Here is a 24,161-nt window from a genome sequence, read left to right as displayed (position 1 = left end):
GCTACTTTTTGTATTTTTAGTAGAGATGGGATTTCACCCCATGTTGACAGGCTGGTCAGGTCTTGAACTCCTGACCTCAGGTGATCTGCCCATCTCAGCCTCCCAAAGTGCTGGGATTACAGGCGTGAGCCACCGTGCCCAGACCAGATTACATTCTTTTTTTTTTTTTTTTTGAGACAGAGTCTCGCTCTGTCCCCCTGGCTGGAGTGCAGTGGCGCGATCTCGGCTCACTGCAAGCTCTGTCTCCCAGGATCATGCCATTCTCCTGCCTCAGCCTCCTGAGTAGCTGGGACTACAGATGCTGTGCCTGGCTAATTTTTTGTATTTTTAGTAGAGATGGGGTTTCACCGTGGTCTTGATCTCCTGACTTTGTGATCCGCCCGCCTCGGCCTCCCAAAGTGCTGGGATTACAGGCGTGAGCCACCGTGCCCAGCCTAGATTACATTCTTTTAGGTAAAGGAAATTCTTGTAAACTAACTTATTGGTAACAGCTGTTTCTTTCTCCTGATGATCTTAAGTATCTACTGCACACAGTAGACACTTAATATATGTTGATGAACTGCATCTCTAACTGGATCATTATCCTAAAATTCTTTTTTTTTGTTGTTATTTGGAGACAGAGTATCACTTTTGCTGCCCAGGCTGGAGTGCAGTGTCACGGTCTCAGCTCTCTGCAACCTCCGCCTCCCAGGTTTAAGTGATTCTTCTGCCTCAGCCTCCCAAGTAGCTGCTATTACAGGCATCCGCCACCACACCCGGCTAATTTTGTATTTCTAGTAGAGATGGGGTTTCTCCATTTGGTCAGGCTGGTCTCGAACTCCTGACCTCAGGTGATCTGCCCACCTCGGCCTCCAAAGTGCTGGGATTACAGGCGTGAGCCACTGTGCCCGACCCCATTATCTTAAAATTCTTAAACTAAATGTCAGTCATATCACAGCTGCATAAAAACAGATAAAGCTGAATCTTGAATCAGACATGCTTAGCACTCTAAGGAGAAAAAAATCCTTTTTGTTATTAGCTAAGGTGAAGATATTTGCTAAGTGATACTATCTGTGCACATTTAAAAATGTCCACCAGTTTGTTCTAGATTTAATAACTGATTGGTCAAGTTGGATGTGTAGCAGTAACAGTTCTAGATAAAAAGGGACTAGTATTTTATATAATTAATATGGGCAGGGCACTGTGGCTCATGCTTGTAATCCCAGCACCGTGGGAGGCTGAGGCGGATGGATCACTTGAGGTCAAGAGTTTGAGACCAGCCTGGCCAACATGGTAAAACCCGTCTCTACTAAAAATACAAAAATATTAGCTGGGCGTGGTGGCACATGCCTGTAATACCAGCTACTCTGGAGTCTGAGGCAGGAGAATCGCTTGAACCCAGCCGGGCATATTCAAGGTTGCAGTGAGCCGAGATGGTGCCATTGCACTCCAGCTTGGGTGATAGAACGAGACTCCATCTCAAAAAAACAAACAAAAAAACCCAAAGACTAGTATGAAAGTTAATTATTTAATGGATTGCTAACAAAGTTTGTATTCTGGGGAATAAAGTGCTGAATCAGTGATGTGGGAGTAAACATCTTTTTTGGATGAAATACTAATATATATAAAAATGATAGTAGCTAGCTAGTAGTTAACATTTACTTACTCCTGGTATTATCACATTTACTTGACACAGCAATCCTATGAAGGAAGTTCTATTTGTATTATTTTAAGATGAGGAAACTGAGTCAGAGAGGTTCTCACTTGACCATATCATACTACTAGTGGGCAGTACAGCCAGTATTTGAACCTAGGTATTTTGTCCAACTCCATAATCTCCTCAGCCACTGTGGTGTGCTACCGCTGTTGTGGACATATCCCTCATGTCTGCTCAGAGCTGTAGAGATTCGTTGCAGGTCTGAGCAAGAGGAACCTTGTCCCCCTGGTAACTTTCTGTGTTGGTTTTCTGAATGGGAAATGTATCCTTTCATTCTTCTGGTTGGCTATTGTTTCTCAGTATTCTCTTCCTGCCAAAACTAGCTCTTAGTTTTTCTCTACTGCTGTGGCTTTGTGTCTTATTTATCATAGAAGTTTTCAGAGGTGTACTATTTTGAAATAGGTCATGTTTTCAAATGCATTTGTTTATTTTTCATTTTTGGGGCACAGGGTCTCACTCTGTCACCCAGCCTGGAATGCAGTGCCATGAACATGCCTCACTGCAGCTTCAACCTACTAGGCTCAAGGGATCCTCTTGTCTCAGCCTTCCAAGTAGCTGGGGCCACAGCCACATGTCACTGCGCCCAGCTAATTTTTCGAGGTTTGTTTTTAGTTATTTTTTTGAGACGGAGTCTCGCTCTGTCACCCAGGCTGGAGTGCAGTGGTATGATCTTGGCTCACTGCAACCTCCGCCTCCCCGGTTCAAGCGATTCTCCTGCCTCAGCCTCCTGAAATGCTGGGATTACAGGCGCCCACCACCATGCCTGGCTATTTTTTGTACCTTTAGAGGAGATGGGGTTTTACCACGTTGGCCAGGATGGTCTCAAACTCATGACTTCAGGTGAGCCACCGCGCCCAGCATTTTTAAATTTTTATTATTTTTTATTTATTTTTAAGAAACAGGGTCTCATCTGGGCTTGGTGGCTTATGCCTGTAATCCCAGCACTTTGGGAGGCTGAGGCGGGTGGATCACGAGGTCAGTAGATCGAGACCATCCTGGCCAACATGGTGAAACCCTGTCTCTACTAGAAGTACAAAAATTAGCTGGGCGTGGTAGTGTGGGCCTGTAGTCCCAGCCACTTGGGAGGGTGAGGCAGGAGAATTGTTTGAACCTGGGAGGCAGAGGGTGCAGTGAGCTGAGATCGCGCCACTGCACTCCAGCCTGGGCGACAGAGCAAGACTCTGTCTCAAAAAAAAAGAAAAAGAAACAGGGTCTCCCTTTGTTGCCCAGACTGGTTTCAAACTTCTGGACTGAAGTGATCCTCCTTCCTTAGCCTCCCAAAGTGCTCAGATTATAGGTGTGAGTCACCACACCCAGCTTTCAGATGTATTTATGATAAAAATTGAACTCTTTTTTTGTCCATTGTTTGAGAGAGAGAGACCTTCTGTGGTTAGTAACTTGGGTTTGTTAGACTGCTCCATGGTAAATGTCATCTGAGGTCTGTGAACTCCTTTGTAGACACACTAGCACAGTTCTCTTGTACCTCACAGTATTTAACATTTATATTGTGCTTTGTGGCTTCAGAGTGAAAATGTTTTTCCTCTTGTGAACAGGTCTTATTGGTAGAATGAGGAGGAGATTGGCTAATATGTTTTTTTTTTTTTTGAGGCGGAGTCTTCACTCTGTCGCCCAGGCTGGAGTGCAGTGGCACCATCTCGGCTCACTGCAAGCTCCGCCTCCCAGGTTCGCACCATTCTCCTGCCTCAGCCTCCCGAGTAGGTGGGACTACAGGCGCCCGCCACCGCGCCTGGCTAATTTTTTGTATTTTAGTAGAGACGGGGTTTCACCGTGTTAGCCAGGATGGTCTCGATCTCCTGACCTCGTGATCCGCCCGCCTCGGCCTCCCAAAGTGCAGGGATTACAGGCGTGAGCCACCGCGCCCGGCCGGCTAATATGTTTTTAAGGGCTCTCAGCTTGAGCACCAAAATTCTGTGAGTCTGTAATAGTTTCAGAGTGGAAATATGATTAAATACTAAGAGTTTTTGCCTAATGGAGTTAGAGAATGGGATAGATGTTCTCTCTCTATCCCTTTTTCCTCCTTCACCCTGCAAAAAAAGAACAAATAGAGAATTTGTGCCTGTTTGGCTGAGAAATGATCCCTGGTATTCCATTTATGTATAAGATGTATATTAAGATTAAAATCTCTTTCATTAATAGCTTGTAAAAGACAGTGTCTTTTACAGACATTGTTATTCCCAGGTCATTCATCAGATTAGAGGGTCTTAAAGTGTTGTTTATTTTAATTGACCAGTAAAAATTGTCTATATGGTGTATAACATTTTCATATATATACATATACATTTTGGAATGGCTAAGTCAAATTGTGATTCCTACGAGTGAGTTATAAGCTGGTCACTGATAGTTATTTATAACCATTGCTATCTTTCTTACATGAACATCAAAAAGTTTCTCAGTACAATTTTTTTGTACTTAAATGGTCATTGTTAAGAAAACATATTTCAGAAAGCTCTCATAAACTAATACTTTGCAGTGAATATGCATTTCATTGATTAATGGCATCTCTACACTTTTGAATATTATTAGATAGGGCTTGTTGTGTAGTTCATAGACTGATGGATCCCGTGGCCTGCAGGGGCTCTGTGTCTGTAGTTTTGGAAGTCACTGGATTAAAACAATGTACTTCTGTTTCAAATATAAATAAATTGTTTCCAGTTTTTATTTTAAAGAGATGACATTTTGATAGTCTCCAGAGTTCTATTAATCTGGGTCAAGATTATCTGTAGCCGGTGGGCCAAGACCGTATTTTGGTCTTAATGAAGTATTTTATGATTGAAAATGTTAAAAGCATTGATTTAGAGCTCTAGGTACTTGTTCGTATTATGCAGTAGGATAATTTGTAAAAGTACGGTCAAATGCGTGTATATTAGAAAAATTAGTTAACTTGGTCTTTTTGAATCATAAGTCATCAGGCAAACAACTTTATTTGAAATCTATATTGGGACATTTCTCCTGTTTCTTCTGTCATTTAGTTCATGTTATTTATATCTTGCTGTCTAATACTTTATCCCCCCTCCAATTTTAATTTCAATCTGGCGTTTATTCTGAAATAATGAAATATCGTAGTTTACCAACATCAGCTTCATCTACTCATTGGAAAGAAAACTTCATGGACTTTGGGAGTTTGATCTATCTAGTTTCTCATCTTCTACCACTCCCTGCGTGAGTGAACTTCAGTAGATAATTTAAGTTTTCTGATTCTCAGTTTCAGTTCTTAAATTATATTACCGATCTCACTCAGGGTTGTTTTGGGCTTGAGTATGATAATGTTTATGAAGAATTTAACACCGTGCTAGGCTTGTTTCCTTCCTTCCTCACTCCCTGCCCAAAATGGTTTTCTTCCTTAGGTTACTTTTCCTTTTTCTGGAAAATTCTGGAGAAATCTCCTTTGGGAGGCTGGGCGTGGTGGCGCACACCTGTTATCCTAGCACTTTGGTGGCCGAGGCGGGCGGACTGCTTGAGCCCAGGAGTTTGAGACCAGCCTGGGCAACACAATGAAACCCCATCTCTACTAAAATACAAAAAATTAGCCGGGCGTGGTGGCGGGCGGCTGTAGTCCAGTTACTCAGGAGGCTGAGGCAGGAGAATTGCTTGGACCTGGAAGGCGGAGTTTGCAGTGAGCACCGCTGCACTCCAGCCTGGGAAACAGAGCGAGACTCTGTCTCCAGAAAATCTCCTTTGGGGTATCTGTTCTTCCTCCCACCCTTTTACACAGTGGTCTGCCCTCAGTTTCATTCTGGATATCTGGTTTTCACCTCAAACTCACTCATGTTTCCATTAGAACATGTGTCTAGGCCGGGCGCGGTGGCTCAAGCCTGTAATCCCAGCACTTTGGGAGGCCGAGACGGGTGGATCACGAGGTCAGGAGATGGAGACCATCCTGGCTAACACGGTGAAACCCCGTCTCTACTAAAAAAAATACAAAAAAACTAGCCGGGCGAGGTGGCGGGCGCCTGTAGTCCCAGCTACTTGGGAGGCTGAGGCAGGAGAATGGCGTGAACCTGGGAGGCGGAGCTGGCAGTGAGCTGAGATCCTGCCACTGCACTCCAGCCTGGGCGACAGAGCGAGACTCTGTCTCAAAAAAAAAAAAAAAAAAGAACATGTGTCTAAATGATACACAAACGTAGGTGCCATAGACACAGTACAGGATTTCTTTGTTAAATGCTTTCACCTGAAACAGTTATTACATGCTAGAAGTCATGCTCAGGCCAGGCACAGTGGCTCACGGCATGTAATCCCAGCACTTAGGGAGGCCAAGGTGGGTGGTTCACCTGAGGTCAGGAGTTTGAGACCAGCCTGGCCAACATCGTGAAACCCTGTCTTTACTAAAAAATACAGGCAGGGCGCGGTGGCTCACGCCTGTAATCCCAGCACTTTGGGAGGCCGAGGCAGGTGGATCACGAGGTCAGGAGATCGAGACCGTCCTGGCTAACACGGTGAAACCCCGTCTCTACTAAAAAATACAAAAAAAAAAAACTAGCCGGGCGAGGTGGCGGGCGCCTGTAGTCCCAGCTACTCGGGAGGCTGAGGCAGGAGAATGGCGTGAACCCAGGAGGCGGAGCTTGCAGGGAGCAGAGATCGCGCCACTGCACCCTAGCTTGGGCGACAGAGCAAGACTCCGTCTCAAAAAAAAAAAAAAAAATTAACCAGGCGTGTTGGTGGGCACTACTTGGGAGGGTGAGGCAGGAGCATCAGCCCAGGAGGCAGAGGTTGCAGTGAGCGGAGACCGTGCGGTTGTACTCCCCCTTGGGCAACAAGAGCGAAACTGCGTAGTCATGCTCATCGTGCTCTTGGCTACTGCCATTTTTGTAGGACATCACAAAACACTGACATTTAATTTTATCACAGAGCAAATGGGCTAGCTGAAAATCAGTATATTTATGTAACGTGAAATTAGTTTTCTGAGAAGAGTACAGATTCTTCATAAGTATGTTTGTATATATAAATTGGTTATTTCAGAGAAATTAATGAGAAAAGTTAAAATTTAGAAAGCTCTTTTTCCCCCCTATAAAATGGGGAAAAATCCGTGGCAGCAGAAGACTTTAGTTTGGCCCCTGAGATTATAGTTGGAAAAACCTCCAAACTAAAATGTCTACTTTAAATTGGCTTTAGTCCCCCCCAACCCCCTGCCCCCCTCAAACTCCATAGAATTCATCCTTCAAGTCTTCCAGGCTCAACGTTTATTTTTTTTCTCTTGGCTTAGCTCTAACCATTCATCAGCTCATACTTTTTCTCTGGCGTGCTTCATATTCTCGCTTCCATTTTGAGTATTTAAGCTAAATCTGATGGATTTAGCTCCCTAAGTATCTTGGATTCCATTTCCCCTTCTCTCTGCCCCATACAGTTATAATACATCTCTCTCATGGTCAGCTGTGGCAGTTTCCCAAGATGTCTTTCTACTCCGGGTCTTGTTCTGCCCCCTCTTAGTTTGTTTCCACATTGCTGTTGACAAATCTTTCTCTTTTTTTCTTTCTTTACTGAGTTGGGCGGGGGGGTCTTACTGTAGCCCAGGCTGGAGTGCAGTGGTGCCATCACAGCTCCCTGCAGTCTCCAACTCCTGGGCTCAGGTTCCTTCCAAGTGGCTGGGACTACAGGCCTGCGCCACCACACTTGGCTAATTAAAAAAAATTTTGTGTAGATATGGGGTCTCCAGGCAGGTCTTGAACTCCTGGCCTCAAGCTAACCTCCTGCACCTCCACTTTGGTGCTGGGATTACAGACTTGAGCCACAGTGCCCAGATGAGTAATCTTTCTAAGTCACAAATCTACTGTGTCAAGTAGTCTTCAATCAGAAAACTTGTTAGTAATCCCTGTTTCCCACAGGAGCAAGTGGACTCTCCACCGTGGTGTACAAAGCTGTAGGTGATACTTCATCTCTTGCCATTTCCTGCCTGAGACCCATACTTCTGTTCTGAGCTTCCATATCATAGCCATGTTGAATTATCTCCAGAGGTTTTCTCTTTTCTTTTCTTTTTTCTTTTTTTTTTTTTTTGAGATGCCGTCTCGCTCTGTCACCCAGGCTGGAGTGCAGTGGCACAATCTTGGGTCACTGCAACCTCCACCTCTTGGTTCAAGCGATTTTTCCTGCCTCAGCCTCCAGAGAAGCTGGGATTACAGGCACCCGCCAGTACGTGTGGCTAATTTTTGTATTTTTGGTAGAGGCAAGGTTTCACCATTTTGGCCAGGCTGGTCTCAAACTTCTGAACTCAGGTGATCCACCTGGCTTGGGCTCCCAATGTGCTGGGATTACAGGTGTGAGTTACTGCACCTGGCCTCCAGCCATAGTTTTTGTTTTTGTTTTTGTTTTTTTTGAGACGGAGTCTGGTTCTGTTGCCCAGGCCGGAGTGCAATGGCGCGATCTCGGCTCACTGCAAGCTCCACCTCCTGGGTTCACACCATTCTCCTGCCTCAGCCTCCCGAGTGCCTGGGACTACAGGCGCCTGCCATCACGCCTGGCTAATTTTTGTATTTTTAGTAGAGACAGGGTTTCACCATGTTAGCTAGGATGGTCTCGATCTCCTGACCTTGTGATCCGCCTGCCTCAGCCTCCTGAAGTGCTGGGATTACAGGCGTGAGCCATGTGCCCTGCCGCCTCCAGCCATAGTTTTTAAAGCATGTCAAATTCTTTCATGCCTCCATGTTTTGAATGCATAGTCCAGAGGATCCTGGTCTACCTGATAATTCCCTGAGGCTCTGCTGCTTTGTCATCTTTATCTCTGCTTCCACAAAGTTCATTATTTCCTTCTCTGTTCCCGTAGCCTTTTGTAGACATATACTCGTGCTATGATTTATGTACTTCTCTATCCTTTCTATTTTTGCGTGAGCTTGGGATCCAAGACTATTTCTTTTTATCCTCTTTGCCTGACACATGGCAGGTTCTTCATTAATATTGAATGAATGGGTCTAGTAGAGATTGTTGGATTGTTTAGAGGGGAGTTAATATTTGTCACTTTTGTTTTTTATGTTAATATTTAATATTTCATTTTAAAGATGGTGGAACCAGGGCAAGATTTACTGCTTGCTGCTTTGAGTGAGAGTGGAATTAGTCCAAATGACCTCTTTGATATTGATGGTGGAGATGCAGGGCTTGCAACTCCAATGCCTACCCCGTCAGTTCAGCAGGTAAGAGTTTTCCAAAGCCTCTCTTTCTTGGTGATTTCCGCTTACAGTACTTTTTTTTTTTTTTTTTTTTTTTTTTTGAGATAGTCTCACTCTGTGGCCCAGACTGGAGTGCAGTGGTATAGTCATGGCTCACTGAAGTCTCAACCTCCCAGGCTCAAGCAGTCCTTCTGCCTCAGCCCCTTAAGCGGCTGGGTCTATAGGCACGCGCCACCATGCCCAGCTAATTTTTTGTCTTTTTTGTAGAGACAGCATTTGCCATGTTGCCCCAGGCTGGTCTTGAACTCCTGAGCTCAAGCATTTGCCCACCTCAGCCTCCCAAAGTGTTGGGATTACAGGTGCGAGCCAAGCTCGGCCCAATTTTAAATATACTTGTGAAGCCTTAATTTTAGATACATGTGTTAATTTTTTTTTTTTTTTTTTTGAGACAGAGTCTTGCTCTGTTGCCCTGGCTGGAGTGCAGTGGCGCCATCTCGGCTCACTGCAACCTCTGCCTCCTGGGTTCAAAATTCTCTTGCCTCAGCCTCCTGAGTAGTTGGGATTACAGGCGTGGGCCACCACGCCTGGCTAATTTTTGTATTTTCAGTAGAGATGGGGTTTCACCATGTTGTTCAGGCTGGTCTCGAACTCCTGACCTTGTGATCCGCCTGCCTCAGCCTCCCAAAGTGCTGGGATTACAGGTGTGAGCCACTGTGCCCGGCTGAATGTTATTTTTATGTTGAGTATTCACTTTGATTTATGAGGCAAAAAATAACACTATTTTCTGCTTTGATATTATTATAAATGTACAGACAGTGTAAGAGATGTTTAGTGTTCTTGTGGGAGTATCTTTAATTTCCTTAATAGTAGTTTAATTATTTAGGGATATTCTTCTGTGACTTCACCATATACATTCTCTGAAAGCAAAAATGTAAGATTCTGGCAGGGCACGGTGTCTCATGCCAGTAATCCCAGCACTTAGGGAGGCTGAGACTGAAGGATTGCTTGAGCCCAGGAGTTTGAGACCAGCCTGGGCAACGTAGCGAGACCTTGTCTCTATAAAAAGTTAAATAAGGCCGGGCGCGGTGGCTCAAGCCTGAATCCCAGCACTTTGGGAGGCTGAGACGGGGGCGGATCACGAGGTCAGAAGATCGAGACCATCCTGGCTAACACGGTGAAACTCTGTCTCTACTAAAAAATACAAAAAACTAGCCGGGCGAGGTGGCGGGCGCCTGTAGTCCCAGCTACTCGGGAGGCTGAGGCAGGAGAATGGCGTAAACCCAGGAGGTGGAGCTTGCAGTGAGCTGAGATCGCGCCACTGCACTCCAGCCTGGGCGACAGAGCCAGACTCCATCTCAAAAAAAAAAAAAAGTTAAATAAAATTAGCTGGCTGTAGGTGTGTGTGCTTGATGTCCCAGCTACCCAGGAGGCTGAGGTGGGAGGATCACTTGAGCTCAGGAGTTTGAGGCTATTGTGAGTTGTTACCGTGCCACTGTACTTTAGCCTGGGTGACAGAGCAAGACCTTGTTTCTGAAAAATAAAAAAATAGACTGGTCCGAGTGCAGTGTTGTTTATAGCTAATTGATCACAGCCAATTACAGATTTCTTTGTTTCTCCTCTACTCCCACCTGACTAACCTTAAAAAAAAAAAAAAAAGACTAAAAAATTTTTTTTTGTTGTTTTTGAGACAGAGTCTCACTCTGTCACCCAGATTGGAGTGCAGTGGCACGATCTTGGCTTACTGCAACCTCCAACTCTCAGATTCAAGCAATTCTCCTGCCTCAGCTTCCCGAGTAGCTGGGATTACAGGCGCCTGCCGCCACGCCTGGCTAATGTTTTTATGTTTTTGTTTTATTTATATATTTATTTTTTGAAATTGAGTCTCCCTCTGTTGCCTAGGCCGGAATGCAGTGGCGCGATCTCCACTCACTGCAAGCTCTGCCTCCCAGGTTCATGCCATTCTCCTGCCTCAGCCTCCTGAGTAGCTGGGACTACAGGTGCCCACCACTACACTTGGCTGATTTTTTGTATTTTTAGTAGATACGGGATTTCACTGTGTCAGCCAGGATGGTCTCGATCTCCTGACCTTGTGATCTACCTGCCTTGGCCTCCCAAAGTGCTGGGATTACAGGCGTGAGCCACCATGCCTGGCCAAGCCCAGCTGATTCTTGTATTTTAGTAGAAATGGGGTTTCTCTCTGTTGGCCAGGCTAGTCTCAAACTCCTGACCTCATGATCCGCTTGCCTCAGCCTCCCAAAGTGCTGGGATTACAGGCATGAGCCACCACACCCAGCCTACAAAAATGTTTTTTTTTTTTTTTTGAGACGGAGTCTCGCTCTGTCGCCCAGGCTGGAGTGCTGGTGCGATCTCGGCTCACTGCAAGCTCCGCCTCTCGGGTTTACGCAATTCTCCTAGTAGCTGGGACTACAGGCGCCCACCACCACGCCCAGCTAGTTTTTTGTATTTTGTTTTGTTTTGTTTTGTTTTTTTTGAGACGGAGTCTCACTGTGTCGCCCAGGCTGGAGTGCAGTGGCCAGATCTCGGCTCACTGCAAGCTCCGCCTCCCGGGTTCACGCCATTCTCCTGCCTCAGCCTCCCAAGTAGCTGGGACTACAGGCGCCTGCCACCTCGCCCGGCTAGTTTTTTGTATTTTTAGTAGAGACGGGGTTTCACCGTGTTAGCCAGGATGGTCTTGATCTCCTGACCTCGTGATCCGCCCGTCTTGGCCTCCCAAAGTGCTGGGATTACAGGCTTGAGCCACCGCGCCCGGCCACAAAAATGTTTTTAAAACGGGATTGTTAGTATAGTTTTGTGGAGATCTTGTGCTTGCAGAGATTGTTACATTGTATCTGCTGTTAGTGATTTCACCTCCGTTTGAATGTTAAGCTTGATATTTTTTAATAAATGCAAATCTTGTCCTTGAAACAGAATTTACTGCTGTCCTTTATATTTTGTCTGATGTTGTTTTCTCTCCAGTCAGTGCCACTTAGTGCATTAGAACTAGGTTTGGAGACCGAAGCAGCAGTTCCTGTTAAACAAGAACCAGAGACTGTACCTACTCCAGCACTATTAAATGTGAGGGTAAGAATTATTTAGATTTGTCCTTACTTCTAAAATAGTTTAGAACTGTAGTGAGAAAACATGGCCAGGTGTGGTGGTTCGCACCTGTAATCTCAGCACTTTGAGAGGCTGAGGTAGGAGGATTGCTTGAGCCAAAGAATTCAAGACCAGCTTGAGCAAAATGGCAAGACCCCATCTCTATAAAAGAAGAAACGGGCTGCGCATGGTGGTTCATACCTATAATCCTGGCACTTTGGGAGGCCAAGGTGGATGGATCACTTGAGGTCAGGAGTTCAAGACCAGCCTGGCCAACATGGTGAAACCCCATCTCTATCTCTACTAAAAATACAAAAATTAACTGGGTGTGGTGGTGCACACCTATAGTCATAGCTACTTGGGAGGCTGAGGCAGGAGAATCTCATGAACCCGGGAAGTGGAGGTTGCAGTGAGCCGAGACCAAACCACTGCACTCTAGCCTGGGTGACAGAGCAAGACTTCATAGCAAAAAATAAAAAAAAGAGGTTGGGTGCAGTGGCTCACGCCTGTAATCCCAACACTTTTGGAGGCTGGGGCGGGTGGATCACAAGGTCAGGAGATGGAGACCATCCTGGCTAACATGGTGAAACCCCGTCTCTACTAAAAATACAAAAAATTAGCTGGGCGTGGTGGCGGGCGCCTATAGTCCCAGCTACTCGGGAGGCTGAGGCAGGAGAATGGTGTGAACCTGGGAGGCGGAGCTTACAGTGAGCTGAAATGGAGCCACTGCACTCCAGGCTGGACGACAGAGCGAGACTGTCTCAAAAAAAAAAAAAAAGCATAATTAATAAAAAAAAAAACCTTTTAGTGTGAAATAGTTTTCTCTCTCTCGTTCTACTTTTTGCCACTTTCCCAATATCCTACCCTTACCTCCTATTTTGTGACACATTTCTTTCATTCTTGTTTCAATTTTTTTTTTTTTTTTTTTTTTTTTTGAGATGGAGTCTCGCTTTGTTGCCCAGGCTGGAGTGCAGTACCGCCATCTCGGCTCACTGCAACCTTTGCCTCCCGGGTTCAAGCAATTCTTCTGCTTCAGCTTCCCGAGTCACTGGGACTGTAAGTGCCCACCACCATGCCGTGGCTAATTTTTGTATCTTTAATAGAGACAGGGTTTTACCATGTTGGCCAGGCTGGTCTTGAACTCCAGACCTCAGGTAATGTGCCCGCCTCAGTGTTCCAAAGTTCTGGGATTACAGGTGTGAGCCACCGCTCCCAGCCCCACAAAGATATTTTTTTTTTTTTTTTTTTGAGACGGAGTCTTGCTCTGTCACCCAGGCTGGAGTGCAGTGGCTGGATCTCACCTCACTGCAAGCTCCGCCTCCCGGGTTTATGCCAGTCTCCTGCCTCAGCCTCCCGAGTAGCTGGGACTACAGGCGCCCGCCACCTCGCCCGACTAGTTTTTTTTTGTTTGTTTTTTTTTTTTTTTTTTTTTTTTTTTTTTGAGACGGAGTCTCACTCTGTCCCCCTTGCTGGAGTGCAGTGGCCGGATCTCAGCTCACTGCAAGCACCGCCTCCCGGGTTCAGGCCATTCTCCTGCCTCAGCCTCCCGAGTAGCTGGGACTACAGGCGCCCGCCACCTCGCCCGGCTAGTTTTTTTGTATTTTTTAGTAGAGACGGGGTTTCACTGTGTTAGCCAGGATGGTCTCGATCTCCTGACCTCGTGATCCACCCGTCTCGGCCTCCCAAAGTGCTGGGATTACAGGTCTGAGCCACCGCGCCCGGCCGCCCGACTAGTTTTTTGTATTTTTTTTTTCAGTAGAGACGGGGTTTCACCGTGTTAGCCAGGATGGTCTCGATCTCCCCACCTCATGATTCGCCCATCTCAGCCTCCCAAAGTGCTGGGATTACAGGCTTGAGCCACCGCGCCCGGCCAATATATTTTTAAAAACAGATTTGTATGTGAAGATATATAGCATGTTCGTTGATGACAAGTCAAAATACTGAAAACAAAATTGTAAATAGCAGACTCTTTATTAAAGACTCATTATTAAAGGAGTCATGGAGAAATAGCAAGTAGTGTTGAGGAGGAAAAAGGTGAAAATGTCATCAATCAAGGCATTGGAAACTTTGTTACTAGTCTTTTGGGGAGGTTGGGGTGGGAGGGCGTCTTGCTATTTTGCCAAGGCTGATCTTAAAATCAAGTGAGCCTCCTGTGTCACCCTCCCAAGGAGCTGGAAATGCAGGTGCACACCACTGTGCCTGGCTTAGTTGTATTATTTTCAGTTTGTGTGGGATAGTTCTATTTTATGCTTGCCATCCCTGACAGTTTTAGAAAGGGTTATATTACTACTGTATCTTCTTTTCATCAAAGTTGTGCATTTTAACTTGGTAATTTGTAGCTAATCAAATCAGAAATGAAGTACCAATATTTAGGCAAGACTGGGCACAGTGGCTCACGCCTGTAATCCCAGCACTTTAGGAGGTTGAGGTAGGATAATGGCTTGAGCCCAGGAGTTTGAGACCAACCTGAGCAACATAGTGAGACTCTTACCTCTAAAAAAAATTTGACACGCATGGTGGCTTGCACCTGTAGTCCCAGCTACATGAGAGGTTGAGGTGCAAGAATCACTTGAACCTGCTTGGGCAAGGCTGCAGTGAGCTATGATCACACTTCAGCCTGGGTGACAGAATGAGACTATGTTTCAAAGAAAGAAGCAATGATAAAAGTACATTTTAGATTTTTAGTTGTTCTTCCAGGTTTATGGATATAAGCTTCATTAGAGAATAAAGCATTTTTCAGTGGTGTATTATTTTTCGTTTTCTGTCTAGCAGCAGCCTCCATCTACTACAACATTTGTGCTGAATCAAATAAATCATCTTCCACCCTTGGGATCTACCATTGTAATGACTAAAACACCACCTGTAACAACCAACAGGCAAACCATCACTTTAACTAAGTTTATCCAGACTACTGCAAGCACACGCCCGTCAGTCTCAGCACCAACAGTACGAAATGCCATGACTTGTGCACCTTCAAAAGACCAAGTTCAGCTGAAGGATCTACTGAAAAATAATAGTCTTAATGAACTCATGAAACTAAAGCCACCTGCTAATATTGCTCAGCCAGTAGCAACAGCAGCTAGTAAGTCCGTTTTCAATAGTATCAACTTTCTCCCTTTGGTAAGCTATGTCAGCGTGTTTGTTAAACCATTTGCTTGAGTTTTTAAAGAACTGGGCATTAAAGGGTGTTTATCTGCATTGTTTTGCATACTTACAGTCTTTAACACAATTCAAGGGAAGCAAAAGTTTAGATGTCTTGGGTAGAATGTTTAGCTTTGAAATGAAATTTCTGGGATTATCAGGTAGCTAGCTACATTAGCAACATGAAATCTTACCAATTTTATATATTATAGGTAGTCAGTTAACATCTTTCTTAATCCTTTACAAATCAGTGCATCATACACTTTATTTACCTATGACTCATCTGTGGATCTTGTTTGAAAGCAGAATCTGATTCTCAGTAGAGCCCACAATTCTACATTTCTTTTTTCTTTTTTTGAGGTGGACTTTCAGTCTGTCACTCAGACTGGAGTGCAGTGGTGCAGTCTCCGCTCACTGCAACCTCCATCTCATGGGTTCAGGCCATTCTCCTGCCTCCACCTCCCGAGTAGCTGGGATTACAGGAGCATGCCACCACGCCCAGCTAATTTTTGTATTTTTGCTGGAGACGGGGTTTCACTGTGTTGGCCAGGTTGGTCTCAAACTCCTGAGCTCAGGCAGTCTGCCCACCTTAGCCTCCCAAAGTGGTGTTGGGATTACAAGCGTGAGCTACCACGCCCGGCCTGCTTGTGTTTTTCTGAAATAGAGGGCTAAGAGCATTCTAAAAGAATGGGTGATCCCAGCACTTTGGGAGGCTGAGATGGATGGATCACGAGGTCAGGAGATCGAGACCATCCTGGCGAACACAGTGAAACCCCATCTCTACTAAAACTACAAAAAACTAGCCGGGCGAGGTGGTGGGTGCCTGTAGTCCTAGCTACTCGGGAGGCTGAGGCAGGAGAATGGTGTAAACCTGGGAGACGGAGCTTGCAGTGAACTGAGATCCGGCCACTGCACTCCAGCCTGGGCGACATAGCGAGACTCCGTCTCAAAAAAAAAAAAAAAAAAAAAAAGAATGGGTGATAAGTGTTGATAGGAAGATGTAGAACTTTGTCTTAAGTGACAGATGTAATAAAAATTTTTTTCAGATCATCTGGTTTTTATGTTTGGGTCCATACCATTGTGTCCTTGTGGTTGTAGTTTTTTGTTTTTTGGTTTTTGTTTTTTGGTTTTCCTTTCAAGGTCATTGTCCTGAACTGACTGCAACCTGGCAGTGAGATGCAAGTTGGGAAATCATTTTAGCTGTCTTAGGGCTGATTCCATTTTCTGCTGTGGAGTGCAGCGCTGTGACCTTGACCTGGCTGAGGTGCAGGGCAGCTTCTGGAATCACTTGCAAGGGATTTGGGGATGGTCGACAGTTGGAGGAAGATGCTTCTCGTTAGGGTCTTTGGATTTAATGAGGAAGCCTGCTTCTTGTATGAGTGGCTTCCTCACATCAGCATATGCCATCGTAATAACTTAAAGGAGTGGATGTATGCTATTGTGAGGGAAGAATTTAGAGACCAAAACAGAAAACAGGATGGATTTGGAGCTGGTTGAACAAGATACCTAGTACAGTAAATTCTCCCATATTTAAGGTAGTGATTTTTAAAAGACAAATGCAGGCATTTATAAGGCTGCACAGCAAGACTGTCCTTGTATGGAAGCCTGAGAAACTGTCAAGCTAGATCAGGACTAAGAAACAAAGATGGGCTGGGCACGGTGGCTCATGCCTGTAATCCCAGCATGTTTGGAGCCCGAGGTGGGTGGATCATGAGGTCAGGGGTTCAAGACCAGGCTGGCCAAGATGGTGAAACCCCGTCTCTATTAAAAATACAAAAATTAGCTGGGCATGGTGACAGGCGTCTGTAATCTCAGCTACTTGGGAGGCTGAGGCAGGGAATTGCTTGAACCCAGGAGGCAGAGGTTGCAGTGAGCTGAGATGGCGCCACTGTACTCCCGCCTGGGCAACAGAGCAAGACTCTGTCTCAAAAAAAAAAAAAAAAAAGATGGTAAGTGAATGCTGAAGATAAAGTTTTTTGTTGCAGGAGGTGGTCCTCTTTTTACTGAAGGGGAAAAACATTGAAAAAATGGAACTGCAGAAAGCAAGGGTGTTGCATGTTCTACCTCTTTTCTGGGTGGTTATTACCCCTTTGGATTTCTAACCTGTCACTTTCTCTGGTCTTTAAACTAGGAGCTGATCACTGGCCCTTTCACAATTATAATAAACAAATCATGCCCCCAAATATCATCTCTGTTCTAGTCTCCTTGTTTTGTTAATACTTTATTTTTATTTTTATTTTTTTTTGTGAGACGGAGTCTCATTCCATCGCCCAGGCTGGAGTGCAATGACATGATCGGCTCACTGTAACCTCTGCCTCTTTTTTTTTTTTTTTTTTTTTTTTTTTTGAGACGGAGTCTCGCTATGTCGCCCAGGCTGGAGTGCAGTGGCCGGATCTCAGCTCACTGCAAGCTCCACCTCCCGGGTTTACGCCATTCTCCTGCCTCAGCCTCCCGAGTAGCTGGGACTACAGGCGCCCGCCGCCTCGCCCGGCTAGTTTTTTTTTTATTTTTTAGTAGAGACGGGGTTTCACCGGGTTAGCCAGGATGGTCTCGATCTGCTGACCTCGTGATCCACCCGTCTCGGCCTCCCAAAGTGCTGGGATTACAGGCTTGAGCCACCGTGCCTGGCCAACCTCTGCCTCTTGAGTTAAAGTGATTCTCCTGCATCAGCCTCGCGAATAGCTGGGATTACAGGCGTGAGCCAGCAAGCCTGGCTATTTTTAGTAGAGATGGGGTTTCACCACGTTGGCCATGCTGGTCTTGAACTCCTGACCTCAAGTGATCAGCCCACCTTGGCCTCCCAAAGTTCTGGGATTACAGGCATGAGCCACCGCACCTGTCCCGTGAATACTTGAATTAGTTGTACTCGTTTTAGAGTCCAAGTGATAGTCCTCCCAAATACTCTTCATCTTTTGCTAGAATAGATGAAATGCTGATCAGCCCTCCTGGTGTTAGCACTCTCTTCCCTAAAGGCAGTGATTTCCACACCTCTATCTCAAGAATTCCCGGTACTGTGAGGACTTCAGGGATCCTTGGAGGCTGAAGGGTGGTTCCAGGGGTTCTGGACTGGATATCCCCACCCCTATTCAGTCAAGCAGCTCTGATGATTGATAAGTGGATTTTGAGATTTTATTGCTATATTTAAAAGAGTTTGAAAACCAGTGGTATAGAAGAAGAAAGTTCATTGTTTGGATCTTTACTCTGGGAGCAGGAGGAAGTAAGGAGTTCCAAAATTGATTTTTCTTCTTCTAGAAATAATTATTTTGCCTTGAAAATTAGCAAGAACCACCAGATCACATGAAATTGATTCCTTTTGGGTGATAATCCCAGGTTTTGGGTTTCTTTGGTTTTCTTTTCTTTCTTTTTTTGAGATGGAGTCTTGCTCTGTCATCCAGGCTGGAGTGCTGTGGTGTGATCTCGGCTCAGTGCAGGCTCTGCCTCATAGTTTCACGCCATTCTCCTGCCTCAGCCTCCCGAGTAGCTGGGACTACAGGCACCTGCCACCACGCCCGGCTAATTTTTTTTTGTATTTTGATTTTTTAATATTTATTTGATTATTAATTTTTTGAGACAGAGTTTTGCTCTTGTTGCCCAGACTGGAGTACAGTGGCGCAATCTCCTGCTCACTGCAGCCTCCGCCTCCTGAGTTCAAGCAGTTCTGTGCCTCAGCCTCCCGAGTAGCTGGGATTATGAGCATGTGCCACCATGCCTGGCTAATTTTGTATTTTTAGTAGAGACGGGGTTTCTCCATGTTGGTCAGGCTGGTCTTGAACTCCCAACCTCAGGTGATCCACCACCTCGGCCTCCCAAAGTGCTGGGATTACAGGCGTGAGCCACTTCTCCTAGCCCCCTTTTTTTTTTTTTTTGAGATGGAGTCTCGCTTTGTCGCCCAGGCTAGAGTCCAGTGGCACTGTCTCAGCTCACTGCAAGCTCTGCCTCCTGGGTTCACGCCATTCTCCTGCCTCAGCCTCCTGAGTAGCTAGGACTACAGGCGCCCGCCACCACGCCCAGCTTGTTTCTGTATTTTTAGTAGAGAGTGGGTTTCACTATTTTCGCCAGGCTGGTCTTGAACTCTTGACCTTGTTATCCACCCGCCTCAGTGTCCCAAAGTGCTGGGATTACAGGCGTGAGCCGCTGCACCGGCCTTAAACTTCTGGATTTTTAAATAATGGGAAAATAAGTTCAGAATTTTCTTCTAAATGTAAATTGACTTTTTCCTCCTTAGCTGATGTAAGCAATGGTACAGTAAAGAAAGAATCTTCTAATAAAGAAGGAGCTAGAATGTGGATAAACGACGTGAAAATGAGGAGTTTTTCCCCAACCATGGTGAGTTTCAAATACCTGTGTCTTTATTTTTGTGTAGTATGAGAGTGTACTCAACTAAAAGTGTTCTATATGGAACAACCCTCAGAAAGCTGTTTTTGGGTTGGGGAGAAGCTATACAGGCGTGGAAACTAATGGCTGCACTTAAACCTTGCTGGAATAATATAGATACTAACCAGGGTGGTTAAAACTTGCAGATTTGATGGAGTGTGGCACTGACACGCAGTACTGATATCTTATTGTTAAAAATCTCATCTGAGCAGACAAAAAGACAATGTGGGGTTAACCAAAAGTAATTGATAACTGTTCATTTTAGGATCGAACTTGAATAGATAGCTCATAATGCACTGACAGATCATATAATGATGTGGTATCTGTAATTCTTTTTTTTTGAGACAGAATCTCATTCTTATCGCACAGGCTGGAGTGCAGTGGTGCTGTCCTGGCTCACTGCAACCTCCGCCTCCCAGGTTCAAGCGATTCTCCCACCTCAGCCTTTCGAGTAGCTGGGATTACAGGCGTGTGCCACCACGCCTGGCTAATTTTTGTGTTTTTGGTAGAAATGGGGTCTCACTATGTTGGCCAGGTGGTCTCGAACTCCTGACCTCAGGTTATCCGCCCGCCTCAGCCTCCGAAAGTGCTGAGATTACAGGCGTGAGCCACTGCACTTGACCTGGTTATAATTTTTTTTTTTTTTTTTATGAGACGGAGTCTGGCTCTGTGGCCCAGGCTGGAGTGCAGTGGCCGGATCTCAGCTCATTGCAAGCTCCGCCTCCCGGGTTTACGCCATTCTCCTGCCTCAGCCTCCCGAGTAGCTGGGACTACAGGCGCCCGCCACCTCGCCCGGCTATTTTTTTGTATTTTTTAGTAGAGACGGAGTTTCACCGTGTTAGCCAGGATGGTCTCGATCTCCAGACTTCGTGATCTGCCTGTCACGGCCTCCGAAAGTGCTGGGACTACAGGCTTGAGCCACCACGCCCGGTCTATAATTCTTAACATTTTGAAAATGCTCGGCTGGGCACGGTGGCTCACGCCTGTAATCCCAGCACTTTGGGAGGCCGAGGCAGGCGCATCATGAGGTCAGGAGATCAAGACCATCCTGGCTAACATGGTGAAACCCCATCTCTACTAAAAAAATACAAAAAAAATTAGCTAGGCGTGGTGGCGGGTGCCTGTAGTCCCAGCTACTCGGGAGGCTGAAGCAGGAGAATGGCGTGAACCCGGTAGGCGGAGCATGCAGTGAGCCAAGACCGAGCCACTGCACTCCAGCCCGAGAGACAGAGCAAGACTCCGTCTCAAGAAAAAAAAAGAAAACGCTGTATGCTTTGGCTCAGTTGATTCCATACGTTTATGTAATAAATTATCCATGTATAACATTGTTAATATGTAGTAGGTTTCTACACGAAGTATATTTATTACATGATTCTACTTTCAATAAACAAAATTTGACAACCATCTGGATTAAGTAGTAATAATGAAAAGTACATCAAAAGATACAGTGTACTCACAATAAAGGTTAAGAATTTGGAGGAACAGGTGACCTTCATGAACTCTAGTGGCTTGGTGGACTTTATGGAGGAGTAATGGAACTTGGGTTTTGAGTATGACGAGTCTTTGAGGTGGAATTTTAGGAAGGGAGCTAAAGGATTAATAGGCACAGAGGAGGTAGTGACTATGTGCTTTGGTGAAAATAAGCCAGGAAGCTTAGCTTGTAGAAAGAAATGGGAAAAGTCGGTCTGGGCTCCATGGAGGGTCCTGAATTGAGGTTTTTTTGTTGTTGTTGTTGTTGTTTGTTTTGATTTGTTTTGAGATAGAGTCTTGCTTTCTTGCCCAGGCTGGAGTGTAGTGGTGTGATCTTGGCTCACTGCAACCTCCGCCTCCCAGATTCAAGCGATTCTTCTGCCTCAGCCTCCTGAGTAGCTGGGATTACAGGTGCCCGCCACCAGGCCTGGCTAATTTTTGTATTTTTAGTAGAGACAGGGTTTTACCACATTAGCCAGACTGGTCTCGAATGCCTGACCTCAAGTGGTCCCTCCATCTCAGCCTCTCAAAGTGCTGGGAGGCCAAGGAGCCCTGTGCTGAATTGAGTTTGAAGGACTTTGGACATAGTCTAGCACCACTGAGCCGTAGAGATGTTAGTGATTTGAGAGAAGTTGGGGTGCAGACTCAGTAAGGGGATAGGGAAGACAGATTTGGGATGAGTAGGAGAAGGCAAAAGAGATATGTTGGAAAGTTGGTTATCGTAAAGGGGAAGTAAAAAGGGGTGTACTAGAGACCTCGCAGAGGGGATTGGAAAAGGGAGAGGGGAAAGGGAAAAAAGAGATGACTGTACAATAACGATACCAAAATAATTTTGGAACTTGGTTCTGGAATATGGAATTGGAGACAGTACAGCACACTGTAGCTGAGGTTTTGAATGGGGACCAGGAGAACAATAGTGCCACTGGCAGTACCCAGTTTACTTAGTGATTGTCTACCAACAGCACTTGGAAGGTGATTTTTGGAAACTAAGAATGCATATTTCTTCAAGAAATGTTTTATGTGGTTTTCACCATTTCCATTTCAGTCCATTATATGCTATAAGTTTTTTATTGGCCTAGCAGTTAAGTAACATCTCAGAGAGACTGCAGACTGATAGCCCATGAACCAAACTAGTTGACAAATATGCGTGTGTGTGTGTGTGTGTGTGTGTGTGTGTGGTTTTTGTTTTTGTTTTTTTTTTTGTTTGTTTTTTTTTTTTTTTTTTTTTTTTTTTTTTGAGACGGAGTCTCGCTCTGCCGCCCAGGCTGGAGTGCAGTGGCCAGATCTCAGCTCACTGCAAGCTCCGCCTCCCGGGTTCACGCCATTCTCCTGCCTCAGCCTCCCAAGTAGTTGGGACTACAGGCGCCCGCCACCGCGCCCGGCTAGTTTTCTGTATTTTTTAGTAGAGACGGGGTTTCACCGTGTTAGCCAGGATGGTCTCGATCTCCTGACCTCGTGATCCGCCCGTCTCGGCCTCCCAAAGTGCTAGGATTACAGGCTTGAGCCACCGCGCCCGGCCGTGTGTGTGTTTTAAGATGGTGTCTTGCTGTGTCACCCAGGCTGGAGGGCAATGGCACGATCTCAGCTCACTGCAACCTCTGCCTCCCAGGTTCAAGTGATTGTCCTGCCTCAGCCTCCTGAGCAGCTGGGATTACAGGCAGCCCCCCTACTTCCTCCCTGCCATACCCAGATAATTTTTGTATTTTTTATTTTATTTATGTATTTATTTTTAGATGGAGTCTCACTCTTATCACACAGGCTGGAGTGCATTGGTGCAGTCCTGGCTCGCTGCATCCTCCGCTTCCCGGGTTCAAGCAGTTCTCTGCCTCAGCCTCCCAAGTAGCTGGGATTACAGGCGCCTGCCACTACGCCCTGCTAATTTTTTTTTTTTTGGATTTTTTAGTAGAGACAGGGTTTCACCATGTTGGCCAGGCTGGTCTTAAATTCCTGACCTTGTGATTCACTCGCCACGGCCTCCTAAAGTGCTGAGATTTCAGGCGTGAGGCACCGCCTGGCCCTTATGTTTTAGTAGAGATGGGGTTTTGCCATGTTGGCCAGGCTGGTCTTGAACTCCTGACCTCAGGTGATCCGCCCGCCTCTGCCGCCCAAGTGCTGGGATTATAGGCGTGAGCCACCATGCCCGGGCAAAGATTTCCCAGGTACCATGGTCTCCCTCATCTGAGTTATCTGTTTGACCTGAATTTGATGTCAGTTGCCATCTCACATGCACCTGGCTTCAAGGTGTTTGTTTGTTCCCTGGATATAGTGGTCCTTCAGTATTACCAACTTATCCTTCAGTTATTCAGTTATCATCAATTTTATGATGATTTTAAAAAACTTTAGGTAGAAGAATAAAGGATGGAGGGAGAAAGGAGGCCGTTTATCTTAGCATAGAATACATTTCTATTTTATAAGCGAGGACAGGGTTAGATGGTTGGGGTGGAGAGGACCCAGAATTTAGGTAATTTGCCTAAATTAAAAACAGACTACACAGTTATAACAGCAGAATTGGGATTCAAATCTATTCCTTTGGCCAGTCCTATTTTGCCTCAAATTTCTGAAATTGAGTTTTATTTTAGCATAATTTCTGAGAACATTCCAAGTTCTTAGATTTTATCTAAAGACTCCATAGGTTAATGTTGATTGGATGGTTATGTCTCACCTCTTTTCCATTTCACATTTATTATCTATTTGCAACCATAGTCTGCTCTAGATTCTGAGGTAAATGAAAAAAGAGCCTGTCCTTAACTTTTAATGCTGTCTTGATCTTGCCTTAATTTGTCTTAACCTGTAGGTTTTTGTTCTCCTCTTCCCTTGGCATACTGAGTTTCCCAACAGTTTCTTTATATTCTTCCCTGGACAAGTGCATGCTGATAAACAATTGCCTAAGGATTGTACTGGTAATGAAAAGTGGCTTGTTCCGGATCTTCCTTTATTCCTTTATGATCCTGTAGAGGAAGAATCGGGAAGCATAACAGTGGTGACCATTCACTTGGTTTGCCGAGGACAGTCTGGGTTTCCTTCTGTTTTCTCAGTGTAATCCTCAGTAGCTCCCCAACTCAAATGTGCCAGGGTTTGGAGAATAAATTATATGGCCATCTTATATATGATCATGATTGCACCTGTGGCGACACAGAAGTCTGAAGTAAATTTTTCTGTTCTTCATAAGAGCCTTTAAAATAAACTCCAGTCTTCTGGGGTTTTGGTTTTAGGATATGCGAGAAAGCAGACAAATAGAAGTGAACTGAGAAGAAGGTGGGATGTGAGAC

At 45.4% G+C, this 24,161-nt stretch overlaps 2 protein-coding genes across 9 annotated transcripts in view; one reads left to right on the top strand and one right to left on the bottom strand.

Moving 5' to 3' along the window:
- Window positions 1-24,161, top strand: part of SBNO1 (strawberry notch homolog 1) — an 83,027-nt gene that overhangs the window by 8,736 nt on the left and 50,130 nt on the right. For 3 of the 8 annotated variants that reach the window (XM_050747856.1, XM_050747857.1, XM_050747853.1), the window contains exons 2-5: window positions 8,704-8,835; window positions 11,788-11,892; window positions 14,677-14,989; window positions 19,274-19,374. In XM_050747856.1, the coding sequence (XP_050603813.1) occupies window positions 8,704-8,835; window positions 11,788-11,892; window positions 14,677-14,989; window positions 19,274-19,374 (651 nt within the window). The remainder of the gene's footprint in view (window positions 1-8,703; window positions 8,836-11,787; window positions 11,893-14,676; window positions 14,990-19,273; window positions 19,375-24,161) is intronic. The other 5 variants (XM_050747860.1, XM_050747859.1, XM_050747858.1 and 2 more) reach the window with 3 other exon arrangements.
- DDX55 (DEAD-box helicase 55) overlaps window positions 1-24,161 on the bottom strand; it is a 312,124-nt gene that overhangs the window by 270,749 nt on the left and 17,214 nt on the right. The window lies entirely within an intron of this gene.

The sequence above is a fragment of the Macaca thibetana genome, chromosome 11 (assembly GCF_024542745.1).
Source record: "Macaca thibetana thibetana isolate TM-01 chromosome 11, ASM2454274v1, whole genome shotgun sequence".
Lineage (NCBI taxonomy): Eukaryota > Metazoa > Chordata > Mammalia > Primates > Cercopithecidae > Macaca > Macaca thibetana.
The sequence above is the reverse complement of the archived record's forward strand: the minus strand, read 5'-3'. Positions and strand labels throughout refer to the sequence as shown.